The following is an 18,780-nucleotide window of genomic DNA, read 5'->3' on the forward strand; positions in this document are numbered from 1 at the left end:
TACCTATCACATCCTTTCATGACTAAATTGAACAGACTTGAAAACTCTATAAAAACGACTACTGTGTCAAGGTAAGGAAATGTGTTAATGAGGAGGAGGAAAGTGACTTGACTGTCATTACTCCAGTCACAACAGAATATCTGAAATGTTCTTGGTGCCGCCACTTATAAAAGCTGCATTGTGAGCTATTTTCTAAGTATTTCTATTAAAAATTATCATAGCATGGGGCCCTAACCAACAGAAGTGCAGTTTCTCACAAGTCTCTAGATCAGGATGCAAAGATCCCAAGCTATTACATGTTTGGTCTCTCACTTGCTTAGAAAAAGTTGGCCTTCGAGAATCCTTACCACATGCATGTACTCCTGTAGTCTCTGCCTCTTGTCTTAATACCACTGGTAATATTGGTTTAGGACTCACCCACATGACCTCATGTAACCTAATCAACAACTATAAAAATACATCCCAAAATACAGGCGCATCCCTAGGTCCTGAAGGTTAACATCAACATATAGATTTGGGGGAAACAAATTTCAATTCATGACTCAACAAAGTTCTCAATAGAAGCCATAAACATGGCAATATAATTATAAAGTCCGATGTTATTAAATTGTTCCTTTATTACCAGAACTGTCCCAAGTATCACGGCTCTGCTATTTTGCAACAACTCCAAAAGATGGCTGTTGAGTTTTAGAGTTTTAGAAAACTAATAGATAGGTTTTCCCTTTTAGAAATGAGAAATTAAACACAGAGGCAGAAAACTTGCCTTCTTATAATGTCAGAAGCTACGTCCATGAACTCTAACCAACATGACTGTTACTCTAATGGCAGGACTTAGAATGGAATTGTAGATGGACTCATAAAAGGCACAGTCCACATAAAACAGTCAAATGGCTGTAATCTGAAATAAACTAGAGCTTCTTTATGTAGACTTACAACATCTCAGATGGTCATTACCTTGGTATCCATGAGAAAGATGCCTATTTCTCTGATGCCATTCCAGCATGACAGAGTTAGGAGTCATTTAGAGAGAAGTTTCTCAATTAGGTAATGAAATTTTGTCTCAGAAGAAAAGATAGATATAATAAGTCTTTTATTAGGTACTGAAGAATGAGAAACAAATCCTCTTCCATTGTCATGGTCGATACAGGTAGGTGACAGATAATTGAAGAGAAGTAACAGAATGGGGTATGACAGAATAGGGTGTATCAAAAGAAGTCTTAGAGCATAACATGAAGAGTCTTTCCAGGAACCATCTCTTCAGCTGGGAACAGGCACCACAAGAAACCATAGCAGCAATGTTAAAAATGTTGGTAGTCCTACTGACAGAAATTACAGTTCATTTTAAAGCTTTTGATTTTTGTAAGATAGAAGGGGGATGGGGGTAATCCATTGCTAATAAGGTAGACACATATGAGTAAGGAGACTAGAGATATTCAGGTTATCTGACAAGTATGACCAACTTCTTTTGTCATCTGGCATTATAGATGGCAACTGTGGCATGGACATGAAGCAGGTCAACTACTCACATGTATCCACTCTCTGCTCTCTCATAGGAACCAAATGACTGACAACCTTGATGAGTTAAATTTTTTAAGGACTGTAAATCAAGAGTCTGTAAATAAAACACATACTAGGTTACAAAACAAACTGCTGTGGCCTACCTAGAGAACTCATGGCCCTCCTGCCTTTCCAGGCCTTCCTAATATATCTCTTTTATCTCCTTCAGACCAGGGGCCCAACTCACGCTGGTAAGCCCATTCACCCCTGCAGAGAAAATCTTTGCTCAGAACTTAGCAAGCAACTTTCTTTGCTATGACTATGTATAATGAATACATCTCGAATGTTCAAAGACTATCATAGCAAGTTACAGTGAGTTCCATGACACTTAGTATATCATTTTCAGTAATATCTCTGGCTTTCTCACTGAGCTTGGAGAGTCCAGATCTGAGAGGTGTTTACCTATAGGGAAGTTATGCTCTACCTACTACCTGAGAACTGTCCGGCTCTTCTCAAGTCAACTACCGGACTTGTATATGCCATCCTTCCTTCTCCTCCCACTTGGGTGCCAATCGACTGATCATCTTTATGATGAAGCAACATATTTTGCTTTGAGAAGATTCCATTGTCACTTATATTCATCATCTTAAACAATAATTTTTCTTTTCTTTCTTTCTCAGCTGGACTCTTATGATGCGCACTATAGCTCTGCTAAGAAGCAGACCTTGAGAACTGATTTCCTCACGTCTCCCAGCATCATACACAGACTCAATTTGTCCCTCACTCACCTATGTTTCCATACTGTTGACTTTTCTGAGAAGGCAATATATTCTACCCACTTATTAAATTTTGATTTGTTGTGAGATGTAAGATCTTTAGTAGAAGTGATTTTACCTGTCTTTTACTTAGCTTCCTAATGACCTAGTTTAGCTCCTGGCAGAAAAAAGAAATACCAAATGAATGCTTAAATACTTGCCCAATACTGGTCTAATTATACCTTCACATGACATCACCTATCAAATGATCTATAAAAAATCTTGAAAGCTGATTTGAGATGTTGTAATGTCTAAATGTTGTAATCTTTTGTGGACCAAGTTGACACTGAAGACAATAGAGCTCCTGCTGAAACTAAAGTAAAGGATCCTATGGGAACCTTCCAGATGCAGACAGATGCTGATCCCCTTACAGGACAAAATAGGACAACCAGTCTTCACCTTAATAACTAGTATAAATTCAGGCAAAAAGATGCACAATCCTCTCAGAAATACCAATTTAGAAAACACATGCTTTGCAATACACTATTCTTAGAGAAATTAATGAGCTTCTACAGAAACATAAAGCATATTTTTCTTAATAATGTTATTTAAATTGAGAACTTTACTTATCTGCACATACATGTATATACACACATATAGAATCAAATGCAATCATATCTACCTGGCATTTATTTCCTCTTTCTAATTTGTCCCATGACCTCCAATACTTTTCCCTCAGAACTTCATATCTCCTTTTTACTTAATTTTTTAATAATCTACTAAGTTCAAAAGAAAATGATGTCATTACATTCATGTGGCATTTGTATATGTTGGGGGTAAGTATAAGAAAACTACCAGTTGTCACATCCTAAAAACAAACAAAACCACTACCACTATCACCACCACCACCAACAACAACAACAAACACACACACACACACACACACACACACACACATACACACACACACACACATACACACACACACACACACACACACACACACACACACACACACACACACGAAGGATTTTCAATTGCCCAGCCAATAAACAACTGCCAATGGCTTCTGTGTAAGGAGTGGGGCTGGAGAACACTTCTTCCATCTATGCTAGAATTTGGGCCAGCATTATCATGTGCAGGCCACCACAGCTCCTGTGAGCTCATGACTGCAATAGCCATGCCATGGCCCCAAACCATCTCACAGCAATATCCCCATCTAGGGGAGGAGCTGATACTAAAATCTGGTTCCCTAATTGGCTCCTGATTGTGTCAATAAAGAAGGTAATAGCTGGTGGTTTGGCCAAGCTAGTTGAGAGGGCCGGTAGAGTGAAGATAGCAGCTCCCAGACTTCCTGGGTTGGGGGATGGTTACAATCTACTTTGAGCAAGGGGAACCAGGAGAGGTCAGAGTGGGTGCTGAGGCACAGGACAAGGAGGTAGAAAGGTGTGTTTATAAAATTACACACAACACCCCCATCCTCCAGCTCTTTCTTACCTTCTATCTCCTCTTCCACATGCCCCCTGCGTGGTGGTGTTGGGGATGTTTAATAGAGAGCTGATTTAGGGATGAACATTCAGTCTCTTGTTCTCCTCATTTGGAAAAATTATCTATCTTTGCATTGACCACTGCTTACCCAATGCAGTTTTTAATGCTAAAAAGTGAAAAACAGATCTAGAACTCAGTGACAGGAGAAACGTTTTTGTTGCATAGATAAAATGACTTAATTAAATATATAATGACATGTAAGGCTCTTTGAAGAGGGAATATAGTATGCACCAGCAGATCTTTTTTGGGACTCAGAGTTGTCAGCTGAGCCTAAACCATGTAGACAACCTCCTATGGGTATTTTGCTGAAAAAGTTAGAATGAAGGAAGAAAACAGTTAGTGACGGCAAAGAGAGAAACTGATGGTGAATGCGCAAAATAAGAAACATAGGCTCAATAGGCAAGTCAAAACTGGGATGCACTTATTAAATACCTGGCATCAGATGGGAGCCACAGAGAGTTTCTTTAAGTGACCGAGACTGGGAATCTTTCTTTAGAAGTATGACAATCTAACAGACATTAATACACAGATAAATAGTTGTCATGCAAAGGAGTGGAAAAATAATATATTAATGAAGTGAACAGTGGAGCACACTCTGAAAGGACTGGGAAACATCAGGTCAACAGTAGCTTAGGAAGAGGTGTTTTAACAAGTGGGACTTCCATGTGGACATGGAGGACCAGAGGAGAGTAGGCAGTCACAAGGAGTCAGGTGCACTGGAGGATGTAGAAAGAACTTGAGGACAAATGGTCTAGTCCCCAAGGGACCCTGCAGACATACTGACCACAACCTGTTCACTGCTCCAGCATCCTTTCCTCACTTGATTACAGCAGAGTGTCTGGAGTCAAATGTCTCTCTATCATGATCCGTAAAGAGAAAAGGCTTTGCTCATCTGGTGGCTGATGAGTTCTACCAAATACAAGAAGGGTAACTGGAATTTAATCTCTGGGTTTGGCCAAAGACAATTTTAGTGTTCTGAATGTAACTAATTCCAACAAATAAACTGTGTTGAACAAGAGTCCAAATGAAGGCAAGACCGAACAATTAAGATTTGTTCCAAGTCACATGGACAGACACACATTTAGAAGGAAGTCAAGGGACCAACATGAGAAGAGAGGTTAGACAATTTCTGTTTTAAAATATATTCAGGTAGCGAAATTTCTGGTAGAGAAGATTCTGAAAAAGTACAAAGTAAATGGAACATATTCCTCCACATGTCATGTCTTCCCTTACTAGCCTTCCTTAGATGAAAAGCCATCATTTCCATGGTTTCTTGTTTCCCCTAACCACGGACTGCTCGTTCTGTGTGGGAGATGTTCTTTGGCCACAACTTTCTGAAGAAGCTTTTCTTATGCATTTTTGCTGAAATGTCACCAGAAGTCAGTACTGAAACACTGAACAGCCCATTGCATTGTGGGCAGGGACATAATCCTGATCCAGTGTAAACCTGGGAGTTGCTGGAGGTTGTCAACCAACAGGTTGCAACCTGAACATCAGCCATTTTGTTACATCCTTGTAGCATTCTAAGTAAACATCACAGATTTGGAAGCAAGCTGTTTCATATCTATTGACAGCTGTGGTATGACAGAGCCCTGCTATGCAATATTTATACTACTAAGCTATTTTCTTTTCTTTTTTCATTGGATATTTTTTATTTACATTTCAAATGGATTCCCTTTCCTGGTTTTTCATGCATAAGTCCCCTATCCCATCCCCCTACCCCTTCTTCTATGAGGGCATTCCCCTTCCCAACCACCCCCCTTCCCACCCTGATATTCCCCTACACAGGGGGTTCAGTCTTGGCAGGACCAAGGGATTCTTCTCCCATTGGTGCCCAACAAGGCCATTCTTTGCTACAAATGCAGCTGAAGCCATGGGTCTGTCCATGTATATACTTTGGGTAGTGGTTTATTCCTTGGGAGCTCTGGTTGGTTGGTATTGTTCTTATGAGGTTGCAATCCCCTTCATCTCCTTCAAATCTTTCTCTAACTCCTCCAATGGGGACCCCACTCTCAGTCCAATGGTTTGCTGCTAGCATTCGCTTCTGTATTTGTCATTCTTTGGCTGAGCCTCTCAGGAGAGAGCTATATCAGACTCCTGTCAGCATGCACTTCCTGTCTTCATCAATATTGTCTGCGTTTGGTGGCTGTATATATATGGGCTGGATCCCCAGGAGAGACAGGCTCTGAATGGTCATTCCTTCAGTCTCTGCTCCAAACTTTGTCTCTATATCTTCTCCTATGAATATTTTTATTCCACCTTTTAAGAAGGACTGAAATCTGCACTTTGGCTGTCCTTATTCTTGAGCTTCCTGTGGTCTGTGGATTATATCTTGGGTAATTCGTGCTTTTGGGCTAATATCAACTTATCAGTGAGTACATGCCATGTGTGTTTTTTTCTTTGGATTACCTCACTCAGGATGACATTTTCTAGTTCCATCCATTTGCCTATGAATTTCATTAAGTTGTTGTTTTTCTACATCCCATGACTGTAAACAAATTATTTCTTTTCTCGACATGACCTGGAATAATCCTCACTACAGTAATATACTCCAAGTAGAGAACAGAACAAAGCATGTTCTATAAATAATAAACCTGTAATTTGTACAACAGCTCAACTGACTTGAGAGAGCCCTCATCCCAGCAGTTGGGTGCTACTCTTGATTTCTCTTACGGGTCATGATGGAACAGGGTAATCACAGTCAACTCAAGCACGCTGTAGAATTTGCTGCTTCACTTCTCTGAGGAATTTCCTTCTAGAAACTTAGGTGGATGACTGGTTATAAATGAGCATTTTGGGACTTTAGGGTCACTATATTGTAGACATAAAAGACATCTCAAGTAGGAATCTCAGTCTTAAAGACCAAGAACAATGTTTCATTGTGTAAGGCAGCAGTTCTCAACCTGTGGGTTTTGTCCACTTCAGCAAACATCTACCACCAAAAATATTTCCCTTATGATTCATAACAGCAACAAAATTACAGTTATGAAGTAGCAACAAAAATAATGGTATGGTTGAGGGTCACCACAACATGAGGAACTGTGTTAGAGTCAGAGCCTCAGGAAGGTTGAGAACCTCTGCTGAGGCTTAATACAAACTTTGCATTTTCAATAATTCATCTAACCCTTAAAGTTCAAAAGCCAACTACCTCAATCACAGTGGTTAACATAGTTAAAGGCCCTGTCACCAAAGTCATGATGTTCACCTAATCGGATTCCACAAGTGTGTGAAGAAGGGACTCACGGCTTTCATGCTTGGCTCTTACCATATTAACTGTGAACTTTTTAAGACAATAATAATAATTACAATTCAGCATAATTGGGTATATAATAAAGCTTTTACACTCAATATAATGTAGCCATGGGTAAACTTTGAACCACAGGACCTTTTTATAATCTTCATTATAAAACTGAATCAGTTTCTAGTTAATAACCAAGATATTCCTCCATTGCAAAGCCAGCATTAGCAGGAGTGAAGAGAATCAAGAGTAAGCATTAGAGGAAGTTAATGAAGACACTGTACTATAAACAGGGAACTCTCAGCTGGTGAGCTGAGTAGCCAGGGGTTCACGGCCAACATTTCTTGGGAGTGGAAAGGAGGAGAAGGGACAGTGTATGAGCATCCCACAATACCTAAGCATGAGGTACTACTGTGCACTAGTATCAGAAGAACTGTTACAAAAATAAAGTTGCACAAAGAAATATTTACATAAAGATTACTGGGTAACAACTGTCAAAGGAGGTACTACTGAAGCATTTCCTCTTGTTTTCTACAAGAGTTTGTAAGTTTGATGTCAATTCTCCTGTAAGAATCTTCCTCTCCTAAACAACATGGAGTTAGAAGTTTCTTTATCAAACATTAAATCACAAATTCACTTTCTCTAATGTTTACATTTGTGTTGCTGATCCTGTCTTAGTGGCTGTGAGGAAATTGGCCCACTGTGTTGCAGTATTCGCTTACTGTATTTTAACTGACTACCAGTTCTAAAATGAGAATCTTTCTCTCTCAGACTGGTGATTTGTGTCTATTTGTTGTAACTCTTGCTGAGAGATTTATCAATTCTATTGATTCGTGTTTCCAAGACCCGGCTTTGTTTTGTTTCATGTACCATTTCACTGCTTTCTGACTCTGAGAATTATTGATTTCTCTTCTTATCCTTTTTATGTTCTTAGTCTTCCTTGCTTAAGGCTTATTTAGCACTTCTAATTTCTTGATATAAAAACTAGATTAGCAATCTGTGATTATGTCATTCACAAGAAGGTTCTAGTGTATTCATTCAGTCTACTAAGTTTCCCTTCCAGCAAGGTTCCAACTCCTTGCAGAGAATATGTTTCCCTCCATCTAAAGATAGTTTAATAATGTATCTGATTCCCCAAATGCTTTTAATATTACTCCAATAGCCTAAATTTAGAGTGATAGTGCTGACTAAAATTTCCCTTTCTAAACCATAGGACCTAAAAAACCATTCATTAAATTAATTGTCACTAAAATGAAAGCACTAGTGCATCTGTAGTTTAGCAGATGCCCAACTTCTGTTGGCATGACAACTGCATGGCCTTGGGAGCTCTATCACTGAACTTGGCATCATGCACATTACAGACAAGTCCTTTCCACTGTTTGATTTTGGAAAGATAATGCAAAGCATGACCAGCAAACCCTTTCCATATGTCATGATGCTAAAACTAGCCACTGTCCATAAATGTTAGAAGGCTAAAGTACTAACCAGAGAAAGCAGCAGAAAACACTGTATGAATATATCAGTTTTGTCAATGTACAGGTCCTGCTTGTACTGTCCCTGGATGAATATCATTGATGTTACTTAGGGGCATATCAGAAATGAAGGCTATCCCCTAGGATTTATCTCAGGGATCTATACTGTTGTGCTAAGGCCTTCTTGATGGTTCTGAATATGCTAAATTCTGAAGACACTGCTCCGGTAAGCATACAATTCAACAAATAATCCTCCAGACAGGAGGATTTGTGTCAGACTGGGACTGACTAGGCTAAGATTTAGAACCAGATCATTATGCAGAGCAGACCTGATGGACACACATTTACTCAAAGTAGTGGCTAGCTCAGAAAGAAAAGGTCACGGTTCATATTAAATGAACATATTACATTAATGAAATATGAATGAACCAACATATTCACAGTATGACTGTTTTTTGTTGGGACAGTGTTCCAAAGGAATGTACTAGTGTATCTTACCATAATAAAACAGTAAGTTTACATTCATATGTCAGTGCACAGGGCAATGTACTTTTTATTCATGTGCCTTTCAAAATGAATTTTCTAATTTTTTCTTTTGAATCACTGATACACACCTTCCAAGTTCTTTGACTATGTTGTAAAAGTGTCTTCACTGATACACATAATAAACATCACTTTCATCTCAGAATTCCTCTGGGAATACAGTCAAGTATCAGCAAGTATGTGTTCTACTTCTGAGCAAGACTTCAAGTCTCTTAGAGAAAAGTGGCAAAGCAGAATCTGGAGCTCAGGAAAACTAGGAGCTTACAGAGAGGCCCTGGGTTTGCAACCTCAGCAGAAAAGAACATAAGGTCCCAGAAATTCTTCTTCTTGGTGTCCACAGGTTGACTATCTCTAATCAGAAGAACTAAAGTCTGAGAGACACTAAAATGGAACCTTTTTTAAAGTTTTGAGTTCAGAAGTAGTTCAGATTTTGTTCAGATAAATTCTGTCCATCAAATAAAATCTATACAAATATTCCCCAATTTAAACATCTTGAGGTGGTGAAACACATCTGATCCTAAGCATTTCACCAAAATTGGCACCCTGAAGAGCGCTGAGAAGGAAGCAGGAAGTACTCCTACTGTGGCCCTTCTCAGAGGAGATGGATACTCATGAATCACAGATCTCTCTTCCAACACTGCCGTTGGACCTGGCCTGGACGAATATGCTCACATCCCCATCATCAAGATGTGATCTGATAGTTGTAGCTCTGGGTCCAGCCAAGCCACCCGGCCTTTCATTATAGCCAGCCAATTTGCCAAAGGTGAGAGCTTCTTAGCAGGAAGAGTGCATTTGTCAGGCAGGAAACAGAAAGGTCAAGCTCCCTCCTTCCAGAACATTTTCTGCACTTATTAAGGGATCTGTCAGCAGGAAGCCAGGTGAACTGAAAATAATTGGTGCCCATACCAATTCTGCCACTTATTAGAAACTCTAATAAAAGAGAAAAATCAGAAAAGGTGGCAGGGGAGAAGGGGCACTTCAGGCAAGGAGGAATGAACATCAGATTTTGTTGCTTCCCGTGGATTAGTTCTCATCAAGGAAAATTCTGAATCCTTCATAGGAGACATCACTGATTCTATTTGCTGTTCTATCCTCATTTCTCCTTTCCTCTTCATGTTAATTAATCAGGTTGAAATCTGGGTCACAAAACTATAGTTGGAAATCAAACAGACTAATAGGGCCATGCAAACAAATCCTTCACATAAAACCAGTCTCACATAAACTACGTTCTAGGAAAAGACATTTGAGATTTTTTTTTTTAAAGTTTGTAGTTGGAATAAACTAAATCTAAGCTTCAAACCAGAGTTCAAGGAGAGACCTCATGCCACCTATATTCCAACATAGACTAGTAAGGATATTACCAGCAAGAATGCTTATTTCACAAAAGTAGAATTTTGAAACATCTAAAATTTTGATTCGATTTGTGGTATACTATCAATCATATCATTGATAATTAAAAAACATATTTTTTGGGAAACCATGAACTCTAGATTGTCTAGGCTAGATAATGACCTTGGATTCTGTTTCAAGCAGTGAGTCACCATGATATAACATTAATTATTCTACACTCTGTAGAGGTGACCATTGTCTTGGTAGGTCATTCTTACTAAGTTAGTATTTGCACATAAACATCACACCTTTTCCAGCATATGCAACATAAGTGAATTGTTTGCTCTGTTAGTCAGATTATTTCTAACCATTGTGACGAAATATTTGAGAAGGAAAAAGTTTTTAAGTAAGTATTTATTTGGGCTCACTGTTTCAAAGGTTAAGTACATGGCTGGCTGACTTCAATGTTTCTATGGTATGTTGAGGGAGAATGACAGGTGGAGAAACTAAATTTCCCACCTCATGGAGACCAGAAACCACAGAAGAGTGTCTGAACATTAGATAAAGGCTTATATCTCCCTTTGTTCTCTCTAGGGTCCCTATCAATTTGCTGGTTTCCCTCACATCCATGAAGCTTCTTTCCTGCATAATCTCTTAGGAAAACAGAGGCTTGTTCTACTAATCTAGGTGCTTGCCAGTCCAATCAAGTTGACAGTTAAGATTAACCATTGCAATACCCAACAAATTTTAAAGGTAAAAGAGAACTCATTCTCTGTAAAGCAAAATTTTCAGACCCCAAATTTAGTTCTCATGAAAACTCAATGAATCCCTCTATCGGCTTCACATCCTCCTTTCCGTCTTTCTCTGCCTCTAAAACACATAAAAGAACAAGGCACCCACTGTCTCCATTCAGTTGTCTAAACTGCAAAAAAGCCGTTCTGATTCTAATAGGTAACACTAAGAAAAAATGCAAAAAATATATTATATTTTTATGAAAAAATAGTTTCAAAATAAAGCCAATAGTACTCTCAAAGACTCCTTGAGAAACTGTATGTTTCTATCTCCCTAGCCCTGGGAATACACGTGTGTACCATCATGTCCTACAATTGATAATGTATGATAAGAATCAGACTCACACCCACTTGCTTCTGAGGTAAGCACTTTACTGATTGATCTATCTCCCCAACCCAAGAGTGTATGGTCTTGAAGCATGTATTGACTGAGATCATTTGATAGACATGCTTAATTAACTCTCTAGGATTCTTTAGCACATGGAGTTCCAAGGAGTTCCATGGAGTATCCTTCAGCTTATTCATTTGCAACGCAAAGGTCCAGGGTGCTTAATATCCTGAAACTATGCTCTAAACTTACTGCTTGCAACCCCTGCCCATCTTCTTGTCTTCTGCAGAATATAGAAATATCAAGTATCATCTTCACATTGGGTTAGTCACCTTTGTATTACCAGAGACACAGGATCACAGACTAAGGACAGTATAAAGACTTGGGGTTTATTTTAGCTCATAGTTCTTGGGTAATGACAGTCGTATTCGCAGAGATCTGAAGCAGCTCAGAGTCAGAAAGAGTCATCACAGGTCAGAAAGCATGTAGTATCTCTCTGCTTTCTATCCTTCTTCTTCTAAAGCTTCCCAAATGGCTTTTATAATCCTAACCACTTCTGACAGGCCTTGCCGCTAAATACTGTAGTAGTAGATTAAATAGGGACCTCCTTAAGTGGGGATTAATTTCCAACAGAGGAGCTTTGGGAATCATCCAAACCACACCATATATGAAAACAAAGTTCTTCCTACTGCAGAAACTAAAAAGTGGTACTCACCTCTTGCCGCTTGAAGTTCTGAACATATTCTTCAAACTGTTCATCTTTTGTTTCATCTGCCTTTCCCAGCTTCTGGAGGACCTAGTTTGTGAATGAAACAAAATGCTCCGATTTAACAATTATTGTGGAACAGGACCACATGCTTGCTCAGTGGAGACTACCGTCTTTCTTGAGGGTTCTGAGCAGAACTTGTTCTCGGCACTGCTACCTTTTCTGTTGTGGGAGTGTACTTGCTAACTTTGGAGCTAAATAGACTTAAATTTTAGTCACAGATCCATCACCCACAGGCTGTGTGAGTTTTAAGCAGGGTTCATGCAGCATGGCATCTGCTTGCTTACATATGCATTCCCTTAGGAGGCTGTACATAACATTAAAACTTAAGTTAAGCTTTACTTGTCATTTTGTCCCCAGAAGCTACCAAAATGCATGATGAATCATGGGTAACCAGCTATGTGCTATTCAGTGAAGCAAGGCTATAGGGCTAAAGTATGCATCTAGGGATGATATTCAATTCTCTTGACCATATTTGGATGGATACTACCTTCAATTGAATAACCATTCCAAGTGCCATGGGTATAGAAATATTGTACAAGCCCACGGTAATGATTGGCTACCCAGAAATAAAAAACAAATGAATCAGGAGGCAGTGCTTATCCTACAAACATCTGGCAGTCTAGGAGAATTCTACAAAAACAATTAGGAGATGGGGTATTATAAGCAATACAAGGATATTATAGTGTTGTGACAATATTTTGTAGAGCTCAGGGCTTCAGAGAAGAACCTATAGAGGTGGTTTTTCATCTGCTATTAGAGACTGCAATGTACGGAAATGTAGCAGCATTCGTTCCAGGCCTCAAGGGAGTCTAAGCAAATTCACAAGAAGAAATATTATGTCTGGAGCACAGTACATGATGCCAAGGGAAGCATTTTTTTAAAGACAAAAAAGAAGCCATCTGAAGATGAAGCAGACAGAGCTGTGTGCTACAGTAGAGTTTGGTAGTTGATGTTGAGTGGTCTTCTAGCTCATTTTTTAAACTCTGACTTGCTCAAGGACGGGGAAACTATAAACACTGCCTCCTAGAAATTCACCTTGTCACATCCTGTGGCATTATCAAATGTTATTTTTTTTTAAAAAGAGCTCTACTACAGAGATCCACATTCATCAAGACACACAGAATTAATGCCTGTGGGGAGCTCAGTTCCAATTCAGAATCTTACTACATTTTCGTTATTATTATTATTATTGTTTCAGAGATAAAGAGAAGCAACAAAGGCCACACTTGCAACAATGGCAAACTTGAATAACCAAGTGAGCCCCAGGTTCTTGTCTTCTCCCTTGTTTTCTTTCTAAGCCTCACAATTTTAAGGAAGGAGATTTTGGTATTTACTGATGCTTTACTCATTTTTGCTTTTCATTAAAAAAATGTTTTAAAGAAAAGTCTACCAAATTACCTTTAACTACCCAAACATACACATGTATACAAATACACAAAGTCTAACGATGATGAGAGAAGGCAACTGTCATGGACCACACAGCATTCCCCTAGATCTCAAAGTCCACACATCTAGCTCCCCTTCAGATACTCTATATCATAGGACCGGCTGAGACACCTTTAACTCCTCATCTGCTGACAACAACGTGAGGTGAGGAGTGCTACCATTCTCTTCTGAACAAGAGGAGCTGCCACATTCTGAGCTCTACAACCTTCTAGAGGAGCGAATAGAAACTTCTGTCCTGCGCATAAGAAAAGAATACTACAAATGTATTATACACCCACTACAAGCATAATATCACAGACGACCAATTACCTTTACCCTCTTCCTCATGACAGCCTTGTGTGGCACCTATTTTAACTATGTAACACCTGAAGAATTAGGATCACACAGCTGGGTAAGTGGCGTCTTGGAAACTTCTACGAAGTTTCTAAAGTCCAGTGTCTATATCACCACCAGTGTGGTCTTTTCCTTCTCAGAGGAAGCAGGTAAGACCCATTCATTAAATCTAATATTATTTTCATGGACAAAATATATTAAGGCCACTGGGTTCAAAGAAATGTGTCTTATGGACTGTATGACTGTAAAAGTCAGAAGATCATGCATGGACTCCTGCTTGAGGCTCTTCACTGAAATTTCAGACCTGGTTCCTCGTATTTCCTGTCTGAAGAATGACATGTTATAAGTGAGATGAGATCAGAGAACAACCATGAGACAGTTTCTACATGTAAAAAGAGTTTCCAACCTGACAGTGTCATTGAGAATGATACAGCATATACAACGCTGAGTTGCACTGGTCCTCCAGTGCTGGCTGCCTTTGCCTTTGTCTCCACAGAGGGCATCGAGGAAGGGAGGAGGGGTGAGGAAGCTAACCTTTCCAAGAACATTTTTCACTCCAGTGGCCACATTGAGAATTTGGCGCATTCTCTTTCAATTGACCCTTAAAACAGCCTACTCATCCCTGAACTAAAGATGAATAAACAAAAAATGGATCTTTGTGCAAAATCACTTCCTTTGTAAGTAGCATAACCCATTCACTCTGGTGCCTTTCCCACAAAGATAGCAGTACCTCAGGGCTTTGACATTGTACAATGGAGACTTAGAATACCGATTCTGAAATATCAAGGGAAAGCTTGACTGGCTTTCAGATTTAATGGGCACCCAAGAGAGGTTGTCATAGCAGGTATTGAATTATTTGCCTTTCTTTCAAGGTCTCTCATAGAGCTCCACTATGGATTCCTAATTCATCATGAACCAAATCTGAAACTTTTGTGATATGTGGCAAAGTTGACATGGCCTCTGATACTATGGATAAAAGAAGAAAAGTTCGTTATATAGGCTGTCACGTTGTAATGCCACAACATAGAGACCCACTCTACCTATGACCTTAGAACAGTTATTAAAGGCTTGCAATTTTTCCCTTTTATTGAAAAAAGATTTTTTCTCATATAATATATTCTGATTATTCTTTCTCTTCAATCTCTCCCAGTTCCTCCCCTATTCACCTCCTATCCAGATCTTCCCCCTTTCTGTCTCTCATTAAAAAAACCAAAAGGTTTCTAAGAAATAACACTAAACTAAAATAAAATAAAGAACTGTCACATCAGACTAGGATATTACAGAAGAAAGAAAAACAGCACAAGAAAAAAGAGCAAAAAATGGATAGAAATGGAGAAACTCACTCATTTCCACACTCAGGGACCTCATAAAAACACAAAACTGGACATCCTAATATATGCACAAATTGCATACATATTTTAATATATTAAAAATTGAAAATATAAAAAATTAAGCCCTGATACAAAATTGTGAGACAAGGAAGCTCTAAAGATGCCACTAAGTTCATTCTCCGTTGCCAATCTACTGCTGGGAACTCTATCTACCCTAAAAAGTACTTTTCCCCAGTAAGACTCCCTTGGGAAGAATTAAATTTTCATTGGCAGGTAATTATCAATTGAAGATAGGTTCAGGGTAAGGAATGGGGACATGTGCAACCTATAACTTAAGGTATAGCTGAATTTTTGTATCTCCAACCTTTCTTTAGTGAACACTTCATCCCTATCCTGGCATTTCCTGACACTTTCAACCTAGAAAATTCTCTCTTCTATCATACAATCATGATGCTTCCTAAATCCTCCATGAATCTTTCCTAGTTCAAGTGGGATTGTGACCACTTAACTTCTTCCCATTTACCATAGTAACAAAAGTGCCGTTATAGGCTTCTAGTTATTTCTGTAATAACTACTCATTTGATTGAGCTTTACTGTGTCTCAGGTTCTTTTTCAAGGACTGAAATGGGTTTATTCATGTGATTCTCATGACAACCTTATGGCATACACTACCAAGTTTGTAGTGAAGAAAATTGAACAGTGAGAAGGCACAAAGTTTGTATGAGGAGATTATTATCTAAGAGAGAACTCTGGTCCTATCTACACCCCTGTTTTGAAAGTATCAAACATCTATCCATTGAATTTCTCTTCCATGTTATATTTATCTTATCATCCAAAGATCAGGTCTCCTTAGTAGTCCATATTCTCCACAACCTTCTTAATGCCCGTGTGTCATCAAGTCAATCAAGAAAAATACAAGGACTAATTCACGATTTTCATTATAATTTGTTAGAGTTTGGATCAATTTCTGTCCTGGCTGGATCTTGTCAATGACTTGACACAAACCTACACATATTTGGGAAGACAGAATGATAACTGAAAAAAATATGTCGATAAAAAGGCCTACAGCAAGTCTGTTAGGAATTTCCTTAATTAGTAATTTGTATGGATGGGCTCAGCTCACTGTGGATAATACTATCGTTTGGCTGTTGGTCATATCATAGGTTGTATTTGCGTTTAGGGATTTAATTTCATCCATATTGATACTTTCCTATTTGAAAACAAAGGCATTTTCATTGTTAAATTTGTTCTTGTTTTTTAAATGACAAATCATAGATACAAAGTCCAACATATACTGTCCCTCAGTGATTCTTCATTCTCCCCAGAACTGCATTATTTCCCCCAGGCTCGCTGAGCCTGTTCCAATTTAAAAAAAAAAAAAATCAAATTAAGAATCAAAGGGAGAGGCAAAGCAAGAACAGGACAACTTGGAGTGTTTTGTGGTAAGCCCTCTCTTTTTCCCCTCCAACAGTGATCTCATGAGACTGAGTTGCAAGCCCTCTCCCAGAAGGATGATACTTATATTCTTTGCTAGGGAAATTACTCCCGCATAATGTGACCAAGCACATTACCTAAGGATTTAGAACTGTGGTTTCCACACTTTCCTCATGATATAAAGGCAAATTCTAATCAAGTTTTATGTTCGCAAAGTGGAAGGCAAATTCACTACTGAATGCAGCTGTGGGTGGGAAACAACAGTTCTGTTTAATGTTTTAAATTAGAAACGGGGCAGTAAGTTGGCACCTTAAAAAAAATGACATTTGAAGTCAGAGGGAAAAAAATTGCAATCTTCATTTTACCATGGAAATGGCTTAAGTTAATTAAAGGAAAAGATCAAAGTGGGGTCCAGCCATGCTGATGTCTGAGCCGCAGGAGCACCACCAGTCTTGTGAGTCAGAAGCGGAGAAGCTGATAAGGGCAAATAGTGCAGACCGCAAAAGCTGCAGAAGGAAGGGGATGTGGGGTGTCAAGGACAGGTGCCCAGGCCAAGCTTGACACTGAGGCCAGGGTTATGTATTTTTAAAAGAACTGGGATGTATTGACCCCTGGACATTTTATTAGAGTGTATATATGGTGAAGGAAGGTGACAACTAGACAAATTTCATGTCCTGTTGATTCGTGCGTTCTCTGTCCAGACTCTGAATGTCCATGGGAGAGCTATAATGTTAAATTATTTTTGTTTGTGTAATGAGACACTGTCTCATCACATTTTCTACCTTGACCAAAATAAAAAGGATGTAGTATTATAGGAATATTTTCTATCATTGAGATGGCTAAGGTAAATGACTGAAAAATCATATGTAATCAGAGTAAACACCAGGCAATTTGGCTTTTTATTGATGGGTTTCTAATCAGGTATCAAGTTCATAATTTTACACTCTTCTATTCACAATGATCTTGAAAAGATGACTAGATTGTGAAATTATCCTCTCCTGTGTCTGTTATTTTTCTGTTTCTAAAATAAAATACCGTGACCAAAACAACCTAGAAGGAAGAGTTTATTTTGGATTACAGTTCCAGAATGTTAGAGTCCATCATGGTAGAAAGGCATGGCAACCAACAGGGACAATGGCCAGAGCAGGAAGCTGAGAGGTCACATCCTCAGCCACAGACGTGAAGCACAGAGACAAATTAGAAGTAGAATAAGGTTCTATTCTCTAAACACAACCCAGGTTTTCAGAAGCCTGAGCCCATGGGGGGCTCAATCAAACCAACATACCCTGGACTGATTCTTTGCTCAGAACTACTTTCTTAAAAAACTTGATACTTCTAACAATCAATACTAGGGTGCAGTGTACGCCAGTCTACAGTGAAAGCTTGACAGTTATCTCCTGAGGCTGCGAGATGGACAAGTCTTCCCTCACCAGCAGCCTTGTTTGTTTCTTGTTTTATTTTATGTTTTCAAGAAGCAGCCAATGTCTCCCATGGGAGGGCTGTATGACATGAGGCAGCATAACAAACTGGCAAAGAGTATACTGGTTCCAGTTGCACAATTCGCATCCCAGACCTGCTATCAGGCTCAGTGAATGAGGCTCTTCATTTTTCCACTGAATTCTTTTTACCTGCAATTAGGCACAGTACCACTGAGAGTGGACATCCAAAGATCTGCTACTGAAACACATGGAAACGTTTATTCAATGACTGCCCAGCAGTGCTCAGAAATACTAGTCGCTAGAATTGTTGACACCCTAACAGACAGAATCCTAAACAATACTTCCTTGATGAAGACAGATTGACGTACAAGAAGAAGGAAACCTACTCATCAGCCCTATAATGAAGACAAAAAGGCAGGGCAACTATCTTCACCGAAGAATGGATACTGACCAGGACCCCTCTCTCTCTACAAAGGGTTTTAGGTTTTACATCTATAAGTAGAGTGCAAGAATCTGGGGAAGGTCTT

The 18,780-nt window shown here is 39.0% G+C and overlaps 1 protein-coding gene across 5 annotated transcripts in view; it reads right to left on the reverse strand.

Moving 5' to 3' along the window:
* Amph (amphiphysin) overlaps nt 1-18,780 on the reverse strand; it is a 230,741-nt gene that overhangs the window by 112,406 nt on the left and 99,555 nt on the right. For all 5 annotated transcript variants that reach the window (XM_087591429.1, XM_087591428.1, XM_087591431.1 and 2 more), the window contains 1 exon segment: nt 12,217-12,297. In XM_087591429.1, the coding sequence (XP_087447555.1) occupies nt 12,217-12,297 (81 nt within the window).

The sequence above is a fragment of the Rattus norvegicus genome, chromosome 17 (assembly GCF_021556685.1).
Source record: "Rattus norvegicus strain SHRSP/BbbUtx chromosome 17, alternate assembly SHRSP_T2T, whole genome shotgun sequence".
Taxonomy (NCBI): Eukaryota; Metazoa; Chordata; class Mammalia; order Rodentia; family Muridae; genus Rattus; species Rattus norvegicus.